This window comes from Mobula hypostoma, chromosome 8, assembly GCF_963921235.1.
Source record: "Mobula hypostoma chromosome 8, sMobHyp1.1, whole genome shotgun sequence".
Classification (NCBI taxonomy): Eukaryota; Metazoa; Chordata; class Chondrichthyes; order Myliobatiformes; family Myliobatidae; genus Mobula; species Mobula hypostoma.
This window is the reverse complement of record NC_086104.1, coordinates 144,778,255-144,795,030: the sequence shown is the minus strand read 5'-3', so window position 1 is coordinate 144,795,030 and position 16,776 is coordinate 144,778,255. Positions and strand designations below refer to the sequence as shown.

Here is a 16,776-nt window from a genome sequence, read left to right as displayed (position 1 = left end):
GGAATTTCTTGAGCCAGAGGGTGGTGAATCTATAGAATTCGTACCCCTGGAGGGCTGTGGAGGCCAAGTTGTGTGTATTCAAGTTAAAGGTTTTTGGGTTCTTGATTGGTAAGAGGGTTGAGGTTTACACGGAGCAGTTAGATGAATGGGACTGCGGGAAAGAAAAATCAGTCGTGATTAAATGGCGCAGTAGATTTGATGGGTCAAATAGCCAAATTCCAAAGGTTCAAGGTACATTTAATATCAAAGTCAGTATACAGAATACAACTCTGAGATTTGTCCGCCTGCCGCCACGAAGAAACACCAAGGAACCCGTTCAAAGAAAACAGCACATGTAAAAGGAACAAATGATGCAAATGGCAAAAAGCGAGCGAACAACATACAGAGTATCAAACATCAAACTAGAAGACCAGTAATGTTCATTTCACGGCTGCCTCCGTTAGCCCACTGCAGGCTGTGGAGCTGGTGTGCGCCAAAGCGCTCCAGTCCGTATCAATTGCCCCGACCAAATCACTCAAAAGCAGCAGGGGAGAAAAATAAAAGAGTAACCAGAATCCAGAAATACATGCAAAATGAACCTCAAAGCCTCCAAAACGGGTCCGAATTCTTCTCCTAGTGTTTTTCTCAAATCCTGCTCATTTAGGGGGCATTCAAGAGGGGTGAGCGAACACTGAGGGTGTGTGATTGACGACTGAAAGCAGCTGTCAGCTGAGCTGCTGATGGGATTAGGTTTGACTGCCCGAGGATTGCTGCTTTGCCTGCCTCCTGCGTTTAGTGATTGAATTACCACGGCTTTGCAGAAGTTCTGGCCAACGTTATCATCACTTACTAACCATCGTAAACTGGACTTTGTCTGCACTTTAGGGTCACGACAATAATCTGATGCAGCCTCTGACATGAAGCTGCCTTGCAGGCCTCCCTATTCTAGCACCGCGAGCTAAAGCCTGTGTATACACACAACAGTCCCAGGGCTAATCCACATCTCGGATTCAGATTCATTTATTTAGCGCACGTACATGGAAACATACAGTGACAAAGTGTTTGCCTTAACAACCAACACAACCTAATGATAGGCTGAGGGCAGCCCACTTCTGGTGACTGACGAACTACCATTCCCGACCTCGGTAACCGTGACTGAGAGGCTTCACTCCTGAGGGCAAATCCCACTGCCACATACAATAGAAACTCCAGCTTTCCATAATGTTAAGTTACACTCCTCCCTCCTCAATTCTCCTACCTTGAACAAACAACAGTTCATCTCACTTCTCCCTTAGGATATTGAGCTGTATGAATTACATTCCAGATGAACAAATAGATTTCTAGTGGTTATAGTAGCCTACACCAACAATATTTAAGGTGTGCAGATAGTTCAATAGAATTACATATCTACAGTCAGGTACATTTATGAGAGGAAAATTAAGCTAGTAAGCTTCACACCAACTATGTATGTTGTTCATTTAAACCTCTGTCACTGTCATGTGATATGGGTACCATGGTAACGTCGCGGTTAGTGCATTGCCTTACTGCTCGGGCATTCTGGTGTTAGGGAGTTCAATTCTGGTGCTATTTGTAAGGAGGTTGTATGTTCTCCCCGTGAACCAAGTGCATTTCCTCCCACAGTTTAAAGATGTACTGGATAGTAGTTTAATTAGTCATTCTAAATTGTCCTGTGATTAGGCGAGGATTAAATAGGTGCATTGCTGGGTGACACAGCTCAAAGGGCTGGAAAGGCCTGTTCTGCATTTTATCTCAATAAGTAAGTAAAATGACATTTGTAAACCAGTTTACAAACTAGTTTGACAATATTTCTGAAAGTTTCTTCAAACAAATGGAACTGGGGCGATCAGAGCCATATGTCTGTTTCTCTCCCCTTTCTCACTCACAGTGTGTACAATTACCAGCTTTGTTTGAGATTACATTTCAGGGAAGCTTCTGGGATTGTGGGTATAAATTCCCATCCCGTATACTGTTGTCCAGTCCAGTTAATGTAGGTAGCATTGGCCAGAATGACACTGAAAGTCAAACTGTACTGTACAGTACAAGTCCTTTGGCTCACAAAGTTGTGCTGACCTTGTAAGCTACTATAATCCAACCATTTGCTCATGCAATTAATTTTTTCTTTCATTCATTTGCTAAAAAGTCTCTTAAATGTCCCTAAATACCAAATACTCTGCAGATGCTGGAGTCAAAGCAACACTTGCAACACGCTGGTCCCTCCGCGACTCACTGATCCACGCGTCCCTCCCCACGGATCTCCCACCCGGCACTTATCCCTGTAAGCGCAGTGCTACACCTGTCCCTACACCTCCTCTCTTGCCACCATTCAGGGCCCCAAACAGTCCTTCCAGGTGAGGCAACACTTCACTTGTGAGTCTGTTGGGGTCATCTATTGCATCCGGTGCTCCCGGTGTGGCCTCCTCTACATCGGTGAAACCCGACGCAGATTGGGGGACCGCTTCGTCGAGCACCTCCGCTCCGTCCGCCACAACAGACAGGATCTCCCGGTAGCCACCCACTTCAACTCTGCTTCCCACTCCCATTCAGATACGTCCATACATGGCCTCCTCTACTGCCATGATAAGGCTAAACTCAGGTTGGAGGAGCAACACCTCATATACCGTCTAGGTAGTCTCCAGCCCCTTGGTATGAACATAGAATTCTCCAACTTCCGGTAATTCCCTCCCCCTCCCTTCCCCTATCCCTATGTCACTCTGCCCCCTCCCCCAGCTGCCTATCACCTCCCTCATGGTTCCATCTCTTTCTACTACCCATTGTGTTTTCCGCTATTCTTCCTTCACCTTTCCTACCTATCACCTCCCTGCTTCCCCTCCCCAACCCCTCTATCTTTCCCCTTACTGGTTTTTCACCTGGAACCTACCAGCCTTCTCCTTCCCAGCCTCCCCCCACATTCTTTATAGGGCCTCTGCCCCTTCCCTCTTCAGTCCTGACGAAGGGTTCCGGCATGAAACATTGATCGTTTCCAAGGATGCTACCCGACGCGGATTTCCTCCAGCATCTTAAATGTCCCTAATGCATTTGCCTCTACCACCACCCCCAGCAGTCCATTATTACTCCGAGTATGAAGCCTGCCTCTGACATCCCTCCGCCCCCCCCATACTTTCTTCTAATCATCTGAAAATGATTCCCTCGCTGTTAGCCATTCGTTCCTCGGGAAATGGGAGATGGATGTCCATTCTATGCGTCTCATCATCTATGTACCTCTAGATAGTCTCCTCTCATCCCCGACAAGTCTCTGGGAATTCTAAGGAAGTAACAGGCAGGAGAGACAGAGGAGACTAGCTAGATGTATTTTACGTGGATTTTCGCAAGGCCTTTAACACGCTTTGTACATGAAACTACGAAACAAGATAAGAGCCCATGATATACAGGAAAGATACTAGAATGGACAGAAGATTGACTGGCAGAAGGCAAAGAGTAGAAATAAACTAGCCTTTTTCCTGGTTGGTTGCCAGCGACTAGCAGTGTTCCACAGGGGTCAGTATTGGGTCCACTAATTTTCATGTTATTTGATGGGTTTGTGGCACAGTTTGTGATGATCCAAAGCTAGGAGGAGCGGCAGGTAGTGTTGAGGAAGCTGGGAGACTGCAGAAGGACTTGGACAGATTAGGGCAAAGAAGTGGCAAATGGAAGCGTAGGGAAGTGTATGGTTAAGCACTTGGTAGAATGAATAAAGGCATAGACCATTTTCTAAATAGGAAGCAAATTGAAAAATCGGAGGTGCAAAGGGACTCGGGAGTCCTAATGCAGGATTTTCTGAAGTTTAACTTGCAGCTTGAGTCGGTTGTGAGGAAGGCAAATACAATGATAGCATTCATTTCAAGGGGACCAGAATAGAAAAGCCAGGATGGAAAGCTGAGACGTTTTAAGGCCACGTTTGGAGTACTGTGTGAGTAGCTTTTGGCCCCATCTAAGAAAGGATGTGCTGGCATTTGAGACTGGAGAGGGCCCAGAGTTGACTTATGAGAATGATCGATTTAAAGTATGAGGAGCGTTTGATGGCTCTTGGCCCGTACATGCCGGAGTGTGGAAAAATGGGAGGGGGGAGAGATCTCCTTGAAACTGAATACTGAAAGGCCTAAATAGACAGAACATGTAGAGAATGCTTCCTAGTGTGGGGAAAGTCTACCAGAGGGAATAGCCTCGTAATGGAAGGACAAGGAGGAATTACTTCAGCCAGAGAGTGGTGAGTCTGTGGAATTCATCGCCACAGGCCGGTGTGGAAGCCAAGTCATTGGGTATATTTAAAGTGGGGATTGATAGATCCTAAATTAGCAAGGGTGTCAATGGTTATAGGGGGAAAACAAAGGCAGGAGAATGGGGTTGAGAGGGAAAATAAATCGGCCGTGATAAAATGGCAGAACAGACGTGATGGGCTGAATGGACTGATTCTACTCCTATGCCTTATGATCTGTGTTCTCAGGTGGTGAGGGAAGGGGATGCCGAAGGTCAGGATCAAGTCTCCGTTCAGAGCTGTTACCTGGATCAGAGCCTGAGGACAAGACTACTTGAAGAAAGCGGGATCCAAGGCAGGGCAGTGTTGCAGTTCAGGGGTGATGCTGTTCTCATTCCCACTGCAACCACCTATCAGGTAACGTCACTGATGATTGGGTCAAGGTTTTATGCATTTCTATTCAAATGCTGGCGGAGAAAGCTCAAAGCTGACGGGCAGCGAACTCTGCTGCCGTGAAACGGACCCGCGGGCTCCCGCCTGTGACGTGCGCGGCATCTGACATCCTTGTCTGTCTCCCGTACAGGTGCAGTACTTGAGCAGTTGTATCTCTGTCACTAAGCAGTTCGTCTCGCCGGAGCACATCAAACACTCATTCACAACAAAGGCTCTCACGGGAGAGAACAAGTCTCTGATGCAAAATGGACACAAACTACAGGTGGGCCTTAGCAACAGGCACAAAAGGCTGGAGGAATTCTGCAGGCTAGGCAGCATCTAGGAAAAGAGTGAACGGTCGATGTTTCGGGCTGAAACCCTTTGGCAGGACTGGAGGGGAAAAAAGCTGAGTAGGAAGATTTAAAAAGCAGGGAGAGAGGAGAGAAAAACATGAGGTGATGGGTGAAGCCTGGAGGAAGGAGGATGAAGTAAAGAGCTGGGAAGTTGATAGGTGAAAGAGACAGGCAGCCATGGAGAAAAGGGAAGGGGGGAGGCGATGGGCGGGTAAGGAGATAAGGTGAGAGAGGGAAAAGGGGGTGGGAAATGGTGAAGGAGGAGGGGTGGGGGTCATTACCGGAAGTTTGGGAAGTCAATGTTCGTGCCATCAGGTTGGAGGCTACCCAAATGGAATACAAGGTGTTGTTCCTCCATCATAAGTGCAGATAGGCTTTGCGGAGAGGAGGGGAGGGAGAGAGAGCTGAGGTGGAGGAGGAGGGAACAGAAGAGGGTGAGTGAGCAGGGGAAGAGGAGGGTGAGGTGGGGAGAGGTAGAGGAGAGTGGTGAATGGGAGATGAAGAGGAGTGGGGAGTGGAGAGACAGAAGGAAAAACTGGGCTGTGGAGGAGTTAATATGTTCCTGGAAGGGAGTGACGTGGGTGATGGTGACCAGAAAAATATCACAGTGACCCTATTACTCAGTTCTTTAACGTGGTACTTGTTCCATTTAGCGTTCTGTTAATACGTCATTTGCTTTTGTCTCCCCAGATGAAAAGCATCCTCTACGACACTGTGAAAGACTGCGTGGAGACGCTGGCAGCTACAGCACAGGGCTGAGTTCAGCAGCCCGTGGGGAGCACTGAAAATTAAACATGACGATAATAAAATAAATGAAGTTTTGTAATATAACACCTCCCGGGTATCATCAGTTCATCCCCGATCTCTGCTAATTATAAAATGTCAAGAAGGTACAACACACACAGGGTGACTTGTATTAATTGGGTATGATGAAGAGGAAACAATTTTTCACCTCACTAAGGCAGCAGCTGTCAACTCCAGTCTGACTCGTGAGATGAACGCTGTGTTTCTCTGCGGACAGGTCAGAGGCCTGTAGCCAGTGCAGTGCACCGTCTGGGGTGTGATATTGCCTTCTCACAGCAGAGGGCGCAGAAGAGCAAGGCCTATCACTCCTGGTACTCCGCATCCCAACTTCCAGTCCTCCCGGTCTTGGGGCATTTTGCGTTCTCCCCACTCCGCACCGTCACCCGTGGGTCCCCTACTCCTTACACACTTCATCCACTGGATCCCCTCTCCCTTCACCTCTTCTCCAGTGGTTCCTCTTGTATCAGAGTCCAGTACTTGCAGGCTATTTTACTTTATTGTGATACAGCGTATAATAGGCCCTTCTGGCCCTTCAAACCACACTACCCAGACGTCCCTGATTTAATCCCATCCTAATCATGGGACAATTTACAATATAAATTAACCTACCAACTGGTATGTATTTGGACTGTGGGAGGAAACCCACTACATGGTCCCAGAGAGCATACAAATCCTTACAGGCAGTGGTGGGAATTGAACCCAGGTCACCTGCACTGTAAAGCATTGTGCTAACCACTGTGCTACCATGCCACCCCACGGCAAGGCTTTGAGACATTGCTGATCAGCTTCCAGGCTCTGTCCACCTTCACCCTCCTCCCACTTTGCTTCATCTGCCTTATTTCCTTAACCCTGTCTGCTTCCACCTATTACCTCCTTGGTCTGCCTATCAGCTGCCAGCCCATGCCTCACCCCTCCCAAGAAGGAGTCAGATCTTCCACCAGACTAAGCCTTCTCCATCACGTTTAGCAGTGACCCAGCTTCCGCAGCATTTGAGAAGATCTGTTGTTCCATTGTAAACGGGGCTTGTAAATGTGGAAATACTTGTAAGAGTTAAAGACTGGTTCTGCGCCCTGTTTGCTCATTATAAAACATAGGAGCAGAATTAGGCCATCTGGCCCCCCGAGTCTGCTGCACCATTCAATCATGGCTGATCCTTCTCTCTCTCTTCCTCAACCCCAATCCCTGGCCTTCTCCTCGTAATCTTTGATGCCATATCCAATCAGGAACCTATCAATCTCTGCCTTAAATATATCCAACGACCTGGCCTCCACAGCTGCATGTGGCAACAAATTCCACAAATTTACCACACTTTGACTAGAGGAATTTCTCTGCATCTATGTTTTGAAAGGGCGCCCCTTCTATCCTGAAGCTGTGCTCTCATGTCCTAGACTCTCCCACCATGGGAAACATCCTTTCCCACAACTGCTCTGTCTAGGCCTGAAGACATTTGAAAGGTTTCACTGAGAATTATGCACCACCTCGTACAATGTGGGCTTTCCATGACCATGATTGTTCTTGGCAAATTGTTCTACAGAAGTGGTTTGCCATTGCCGCCTTCTGGGCAGTGTCTTTACAAGACGGGTGACCTCGGCCATTGTAAATACTCTGCAGAGATTGTCTGCCTGGCGTCAGTGGTTGCATAACCAGGACTTGTGATATGCACCCGCTGCTCATACGACCATCCACCACCTGTTTACGTGACCCTGCTCAGGGGGCTAAGCAGGTGCTAGACCTTGCCCAAGGGTGACCTGCAGGCTAGTGGAGGGAAGAAACGGCTTACACCTCCTTTGGTAGAGACATATCTCCACTCCCCCGGAGTCAACAAAACAGATTAGGTTAGAGAGAAAATCTGCATTAATTTAAACAATCCAATTATCCTGAATGAGCTTAAACTCAAGGCCATATCAACAAAGCTGTTGCAAACAAAGGGCAGAAAGCAGTGCAAACACCCTGGAAAGATACAATACAAATTAATGTTTTCTGTCACCAGTTAATGAAACACTGCTGTTTAAATCTGACAATGTCTCTAACACTTTCTAATGATCGCTCTGAAACATTAGCTGAAATCAAGAAACTTCAGCTGCTGCCAATCGTAAATAAAAACATGATGTGTGAAGTGTTTCAGAACATCAGGCAACATCCATGGAGAGAGAGAGAGTGTTAATATTCCTCACAAGAAGTCCTCAACCTGAAACATTAACTGTTTCACTTTCCAGAAGCTTCTCCAGCATTTTCTGCTTTTTATTAATTTGACACAGTAACCATGCTTCATTCCTCTCGGTGAGTTGTTCCAGCGTTTTCATTTTGGATCAGAAACTTTTTGGGGAAAAAAGGTATGTTGTTCCTTGCACTGATCAGTCCACCATGGAGTCTCTGCTGCCCCCTTGTGGTATCTCATTCCCCGCAACTGTACAAATTCCAATTCCCCCTTTGAAAGAACTCAGTTTGATCTCATACTCTGTCGTCCTCATTTTGTTTAACAAATAAGCATGTAAAACAAAAAGAGTATAAAAAGTAAACATGAGTTCATCTGAGGATCAGACTGAAGAATTCATAATAGGAAATGAAGAAATGGCAGAGATTTCAAATAATTATTTTGGATTGTTAAATTATTATCTATCATTCTTGTACCATAATACATTGAAGCTGAAGTAGGCTGTTCAGCCCATCTAGTCTGCCCCACCATTCCATCTTCCACCTTCTCCACATAACGTTTGAAGCCCTGATTAATCAAGAATGTATCGACCCTCACCTTAAATATACCCAATGAACCGGCTTGCACAACTGTCTCTAGTAATGAATTCCACTCATTCATCACCCTCTGGCTAAAAGAATTCGTTCCCATATCTGTACGAAATGGGTGTCTCTCTATTCTGAGGCTGTGCAATTTTGTCTTGGACTCCCCCACTATAGGAAGCATCCTCTCCACATCAGCTCTATCTAGGCCTTTCAACATCCGATAGGTTTCAATGAGATTCCCACTTATTCTCCTGAACTCCAGCAAGCACAGTCCCAGAGCCATCAAATGCTCCTCATATGTTAACCCTTTCATTTCTGGCCAAGTGTTTAAAGTGTTCGTCTAGTTACCTCAAGGTCGCTAGTTCGAGCCTCAGCTGTGGCAGTGTGTTTGTGCCCTTGAGCAAGGCACTTAACCACACATTGCTCTAGTGTCTGTGTGAGGAGTGGCGCCCCACACAGACTTCCAATCTGCGCCTTGTAAGGGAGGAAAATGCCCGACGCAGGCCTCTCATGGTCTGAGTTGACGTTCCCCGCCCCCCCATTCCTGGGATCATTCTCCTGAACCTCCTCTGGACCCTCTCCAATGCCAGCACATCCTTTCTTAGACAAGGGGCTCCAAAACTGCTCACAATCCTCTAAGTGTGGTCTGACCAACTGATTTTAAGTAACCAATTAATTAATACAGAGACCGGAGATGGAGAGTTGTTGAAAGTGAATCTGACGGCTGAGGGTCAGTTTAGAGTTGTGGTGAGTGAAGTTATCCACTTCGGTTCAGGAACCTGTTTGTTTTAGGGCAATAACTGTGCCTGACCTGGTGGTGTGGGCCTGATGATAGTACAGCATAGCCTGGAAGGTGCAGGTCCCTGGTGATGGATGCTGCTTTCTTGTGGCAGCGCTCCTAAATGGGGAGGGCTTCACTTTGTAATGGACAGTGCTGTAACCACCGCTGCCTGTAATCTCCGAAGGTGGGAGTGAGGACCACATAGATTTTGTGTCATTGTGCGTACAGCACAGGGGTATCAAACATCCAATGGTCTCATCCCCAGGGGCCTGTAAAACCAAGAGAAGGTAAGAAGTGTTCCTTCAGTTGAGATACTTGGCCAAGTGCCATCTAGACAGCAGTCGTCTGCCTGAAAACACTCCGGCTCTTCTCCTCCAATGTCTTATACAATCTTGGAAATCTCATGGCACAGGAAAGAGGTCATGGAGTGTGCTGTGTTTAAACCAGCCAAAAGAGGAACTACTGACGTTACTCTCATGTCTTAGCATGGCAGTCATTACCTTTTGTGGCTGTAGTTTACCAAGTTCTCATTTTAAATTCATTGAGAGCATCTGCTTTCACCGTCATTTCAGGGAATTTCACCAATACCTTTCTAATCCAGCCATTGCGCAACTTGAACCTAGTCCCCTCATTCTTGGTCGATCTGCCAAGGACAGAGTGCTTTCACAAATTGATCCTCTCTGAGATAATAATTTGTACACTATTTAATCTCCTCTCAGTCACCATTGTTTCAACGGAAACAATTCCAGCCTAGCCAGCCTTTCCTCATAACTGAAATTCTCCAGAGTGGAAACCGTCATAAATATCCTCCGTAGTCTGTCCGATGCTCCCACACCCTCCCTCTGGGGACTAGAGCTGCACACGGACAGGGGCATGGATAGGAAAGGTTTAGGGCAAGGATTCCCAACCATGGACCCCAGGGTCGGGATCCCCTGGTTCAGAGTGATATGGGCCAAATGTGGTGAAGTATTTAAGGAGAACCTGTCGGGGAAACTTCTTCACTCGGAAGATAGTTCACGTGCGGAACAAGCTGCCAGTGGATGTGGGTCCAAGTGCATCATTTAAGAGACGTTTGGATAAGTACATGGATGGGAAGGGTATGGAGGTCTGTGGTCCAGATGTGGGTGAATGGGACCAGGCAGGACCACAGTTCAGAATGGGCCAAAGGCCCTATTTCTATACTGCAGTACCCTATGACACAACAAATGTACCCCTTACCCATCCTCTAGTTCCCGCCCCCCCTTGTCTTTCTCCCTGGGCATCCTGTCGAATGATCATCTCTTATCCCTTTTGCCAATCACCTGTCCGGCTCTTGGCTCCATCCCTCCCCCTCCTGTCTTCTCCTATCATTTCGGATCTCCCCCTCCCCCTCTCAAATCTCTTACTAGCTCTTCTTTCAGTTAGTCCTGACGAAGGGTCTCGGCCTGAAACGTCGACTGTACCTCTTCCAATAGATGCTGCCTGGCCTGCTGCGTTCACCAGCAACATTGATGTGTGTTGCTAGCATGGGTAGTGTGATGGGTTGGGCCGAAGGGCCTGTTTCTGTGCTGTATAACTATGATATTACTTTTTGACTGTTGTAACTCTCATTCCTTCTGCGTTGGCTCTTTTCCTCACGATTTCCACTCCTGTTCTATAACCATATAACAATGACAGCACGGAAACAGGCCATCTCGGCCCTTCTAGTCCGTGTCGGACTCTTACTCACCTAGTCCCACCAACCCGCACTCAGCCCATAACCCTCCATTCCTTTCCTGTCCATATAGCTATCCAATTTAACTTTAAACGACAGCATCCATATTCCCTCCTTGCCATGTTTCTATTCCAGTTGATAGCACTCTCAAAATCACCTTATTAAAGGTTAATTTGCAGGTTGAGTCAATAGTAAAGATGTCAACTGCAGTGTTAGCATTCACTTCGAGAGGACTAAAATGCCAAAGCAAGGATGTAAGGCTCAGGCTTTATAAGGCATCGGTCAAGACTGCATTTAAAGTATTGTGAGCAGTTTTGGGCTCCATATCTGAGAAAGATATCCTGGCATTGGAGAGGAGAAAGTTCAGAGAAAGTTTACATCAATGACCCTGGGAATGAAAGGCTTAATGCCTGAGGAGCATTTGATGGCTCTGGAACTGCTTGCTGGAGTTTAGAAGAATGGGGGGTGTGGGGGGGGTTCTCATTGAAATCTGTTGTATATTGAAAGGCCTAGATGCAGTGAACATGGAGGGGGAGTTTCCAACAGCAGGAGAGTCTAGCACAGCCTCAGAATTGAGGAACTCCCCTTTAGAACAGAGAAGAGGAGGAATTTTTTTTAGACAGAGGGTGGAATGTGGAATTCATTGCCGCAGACAGCCATGGAGGTCAAGTCATTGGGCATTGTTAAAGTGGAGGTTAATAGGTTCTTGATTAGTAAGGGCAGGAAAAGTTACAGGGAGAAGGCAGGAGAATTGAGAGGGAATATAAATCAGCCATGACCAAATGGTGGAGCAGACCCAATGGGCTGAATGGCCTAATTCTGCTCCCATGTCTTATGGTCTTATTACTATCACATGGCTGTGGGAACTTCCTGTACATTAATTGGCTATTCTGTAATGTTGTGAAGAGGTTTGTGAAAGACCATGGGACTTAGGAGCAGAATTAGACTATTCAGCCCATCAAGTCGGCTCTGCAATTCCATCACGGGTGATTTACTATCCCTCTCAACCCTATTCTCCTGCCGCCTTCCTGTAACCTTTGACCCCCTGATCAATCAAGAGCCTATCACCCTCTGCTTTAAATATACCCAATCACTTGGCCTGCACAACTGTTTGTGGCAAAGAATTCCACAGATTTGCCACTCTCTGGCTAAAGAAATTTCTCCTCATCTCTGTTCTAAATAGGCATCTCTGAATCGAGGTAGTGCCCTCTGGTCCTAGACTTCCTCACTATAGGAAACATCTTCTCCACATCCACTCTATCCAAAGCTTTCGATATTCGATAGGTTTCGCTGAGATCCCACCTCCCTCATTCTTCTAAACTCCAACAAGTACAGATCCAGAGCCATCAAGCACCCCTCATATGTTAAACCTTTAATTCATGGATCATTCTCGTAAGCCTCCTCTGAACCCTCTCCAATATCAGCACATCTTTTCTTAAATAAGGGCCCCAAAAATAGGTCACAATATACGAAGTGCAGTCTAGCCAATGTCTTCTAAAGCCTCAGCATCACATCCTTGCTTTTGAATTCCTTTCTTCCCGAAATGAATGTTAACATTGCATTTTCCTTTCTTACCTCTGACTTAAACTACAAGTTAACCTTTAGAGAATCCTGCACAGGACTCCTAAGTTCCTCTGCACCTCTGTTTTTTTTAAATTTTCTTCCCATTTACAAAATAGTCCACACCTTTACTCCTTCTGCCAAAATGCATGGCCATGCACTTCCCTACATTATAATCCACCTGCCACTTCTTTGTCCATTCCCCCAATCTAAGTTCTCCTGCGCACACCCTGTTTCCTCAACACTACCTGCCCCTGCTCCCACCTCCATCCTTGTATCATCTGGAATCTTGGCCATAAAGCCATCATTCCTTCATCCAATTCATGAAAAGAAGTGGTCCCAACACTGACCCCTGCAGCTCATCACTAGTCACCGGCAGCCAACTAGAAAATGCCCCCTTTATTCCCACTCTTTGCCTCCTGCCAATCAGCCAAACTTCTATCCTTTCTAGTAGCTTTCCCGTAATACCACGGGTCCTTATTTTATGTCACCTTGTCAAAGGCCTTCTGAAACTCCAAATAAATAATATCCACCAATTCTATTTCATCTTCCTGTCTGTTATTTCCTCAAAAAATTCAGAATCAGGTTTACAATCACTGGCATTTGCCATAAAATTTGATGTCTTAGAGGCAGCTGCACAAAACAATACATAATATTAGAAAAAATAAAAACATGAATTACAAATTTGTTAGGCAAGAATTGCCCTTTAGAAAACCTTGCTGACTTTGGCCTACTTCATCACGTCACCAAATACCCCGAAACCTCATCCAACAACTTTCCAAACACTGAAGTCAGGCTGACTGTCCTGCAGGGTGAATTCTATTACATTATAATCACTGTCTCCTCAGGGTTCCTTTACCTTAAGCTTCCTAATCAAATCTGGGTCATTACATAACACCCAATCCAGAATTATTCTTCCTCTAGTGGGCTCAACCACAAGCTGTTCTAAAAAGCCACCTCATAGGCATTCTACAAATTCCCTCCCTTGGGCTGCAGTCCCAACCTGATTTTCCCAATTTGCCTGCATATTGAAATCCCCCATTACTATCTGTTTGGAGGCCTGTATATAACTCCCATCAGGGTCTTTTTACCCTTGCAATTTCTTAGCTCTACCCACAAGGATTCTACATCTTCTGATCCTATGTCACCTCTTTCTAAGGATTTGATTTAATTTTTTTTTAATCAACTGACCCGTCCCACCCTCTACCTACCTGCCTGTCCTATGATTTTCTTTTGGCCATGGCTCAGAGATGCCTAGAACATCATACCTGTCAATCTCTCACTGCATTATAACATCAGCTACCTTATTCCATATATTGTGTGCATTCAATTACAACTCCATCAGTCCTGTATTCATCACCCATTCTAATTTTGACCCTCTGGTACACTGCAACTCATCCCACTGAATGCAATTTTGCCCCATCATCTGCCTGACCTTCCTCACGGTCTCACTACACACTGCATCTACTTGTATACCAGCTGCCCCATCCTCAGTCCTATCACTCTGGTTCCCATCTCCCTTCCAAATTAGCTTAAACCCTCCCAACAGCTCTAGCAGACCTGCTCACAAGGATATTGGTCCCCCTCGGGTTCAGGTGTAACCCATCTTTTTTGTACATGTTATACCTTTCACAGAAGAGATCCCAATCATCAAGAAATCTGAAACACGAGAACATCTGCAACCCTGACTCCTACACCAATTCATCAACCATGTATTCATCTGCCGAATCATCTTATTCTTACCCTCACCGGTACATAGCAAACGCAGCAAACTAGAGATCACTATCCTGGAGATCCTGCTTTTCAGCTTTCTGCCTTAACTCCCAAAATTCTCTCTTCAGGACCTCCTCCCTTTTCCTACCCATGTCATTGGTACCAGTATGTACCACGACTTCTGGCTGCTCACCCTCCCTCTTTGGAATGCCATGGACCTGATTAGAGACCTCCCTAAACCTGGCAGCTGAGAAGGATTCTCTGGAACTGTAAGTCAACACAGTGGCACAGCTGGTAGATCCGCTGCCTCACAACGTCAGAGACCCGCGTACAATCCGTGTGGGGTTGGCTTGTTTGCCCAGTGACCGACTGGTTCTCTTCCGGCTGTCCTGGTTTCCTTCCACCTCCCAGAGTCGTAGAAGCAGGTACGTTACTTGGCACTAGCATGTGTGCGAGGCTAAAACTCAGAGCAGCGAGGGTGAGGGGAAGAAGGGATGAAAGAGGGGAAAGGAGGAAAAGGGGGACGGAGGAAACATGGGAGAGAGAAGATGGGCAAGTAGGGAAGGCAATTGGGTGAGATTTAAAATTGGGATTGATACAGGATTACTCCACATCAGAGATTCCCAACCTGGGATCTGCAGACCCCTTAGTTAATGGTAGGGGTCCATGACGTAAAAAAGGTTAGGAAGCTCTGGTGCATATGGATTGCTGATGGTCAGCTGAGACTTGTTGGGCCGAAGGGCCTGATTCTGTGTATTATCACTCTCAGGTTCATCCTTGATTGACTTATAAAGGAGCCCAGCTTTATAACAATAAAAATCAATGCTTAGAAACTCACATGTTGGAGAAAATCACCAACTCAGTGCAGAGTAAAGCTCTCCTCTACATTGTCCCACTAAACTTGCCCGGGGCAGGTAAAGTATGTAGCTTAAAGAGTAGAGTCGACGTTTCAGGCTAAAACCCTTCAGCAGAACTCAGTTTCAGCTCGAAACATCGACCGAGCTATTTTCCTGGATGCTGCCTGGCCCGCTGAGGTCCTCCAGCATTTTGTGTGTGTTGCAGCCTATTGCTGCCTTCGAGACAGCCCGTACCGCCACGCGTTCATAGCGAGAGCACAAAGCTCAGCAGAACTACACAGAACACGATACCAGCCTTTGGGGTTGGAGGCGGTAACCAAGATAAACCTGAAACTGAGGGAGACACAAAATCACCAAAAAGGAAGATGGAGAACGAGAAACAGCGTGCACATAACCGACTGTTGACACTGCCGTCTGTGAGATTACTGCGGCGATAGTTCACACTGTGCGCTGATAGGAAACAGCTGGCCACGTCGTCTGAAGGTGATGACTGGCAGGAAACAGTGGTAGGGTGTGTGACTCACTCCAGACCCCCATCTCCACATCCTCTGATATAAATAGTATTTCATTCACATTGCATTGTAGAACAGAGGGACCCAGGAGTAAAGGTTCAAAGTTCAAAATAAATTCATTATCAAAGCACAGTACATATATGTCATTATGGACTAGCCCGAGATTCATTTTCTTGCAGGCATTCATAGTAGGTACAGGGAAACAGAATAGAATCAATGAAAATCTACAAAGACATACAGTCAATATGCAAAAGAAGGCAAACTGTGCAAATAGATAGATAGATAGATATACTTTATTAACCCCGAGGGAAATTTGGTTTCGTTACAGCCGCACCAACCAAGAATAGAGCGTAAATATAGCAATACAAAAAACCCCAACAATCAAACAACAAAATGCCAACTACGCCAGATAGAAAATAAGTCCAGGACCAGTCTATTGGCTCAGGGTGTCTGACCCTCCACGGGAAGAGCTGCACGTTCGATGGCCACAGGCAGGAACGACCTCCCGTGCCGCTGAGTATTGTATCACGGTGTTATATCAATATAAATAATAATGAATAAATAAGTAATAAACAATATTGAGAACATGAGTTTAGAGGCCTTGAAAGTGAGTCCATAGGTTGTGGAAGCTGTTCAATGCTGAGGTGAGTGAAGTTATCGACACTGGTTCAGGAGCCTGAAGGTTGAAGGGTAATAACTCTTCCTGAACCTGGTGTCGTGGGACCTACAGCTCCTCTACTGCCTCCCTGATGGCAGCAGCAAGAAGAGAGCATGGCTTGGACGGTGGGGAACGCTGATGATGGGCACTGCTTTCCTGTGGCAGCGCTCATTGTCGATGTGGGCAACGATGCTCAAAGGAGCGCAGATGCATATTCCCTGAAATCGACACCACAAGCAGGCAAGGTAGTGAAGAAGGCTTCTTGTATGATGACCTTCATCAGTCAGAGTACAGAGTGTAGAAGTTGGGATTTTATGTTGCAAGTGTGCAAGATGTTGCAAGTGTATCATCTGGAGTGGCGTGTTCAGTTTTGGATGCACTGCTGTTGGAAAGGTGTGATTAGTCTCCACTCTCACTATCTGACATCTCTCTGACCCTTTATTAGGGAGAGCGAGAAAGCCTGTGGTATGCCAAATTGTCGG

The 16,776-nt window shown here is 46.3% G+C and overlaps 1 protein-coding gene across 1 annotated transcript in view; it reads left to right on the top strand.

Annotated features, from left to right (window-relative positions):
- LOC134351028 (probable JmjC domain-containing histone demethylation protein 2C) overlaps positions 1–5,881 on the top strand; it is an 84,930-nt gene extending 79,049 nt beyond the window's left edge. Inside the window, exons 21-23 of the mRNA XM_063057010.1 lie at positions 4,442–4,609; positions 4,776–4,907; positions 5,668–5,881. Coding sequence (XP_062913080.1) covers positions 4,442–4,609; positions 4,776–4,907; positions 5,668–5,736 — 369 coding nt within the window. The 3' untranslated portion in view covers positions 5,737–5,881. The remainder of the gene's footprint in view (positions 1–4,441; positions 4,610–4,775; positions 4,908–5,667) is intronic.
- The last annotated feature ends 10,895 nt before the right edge of the window (positions 5,882–16,776 follow it).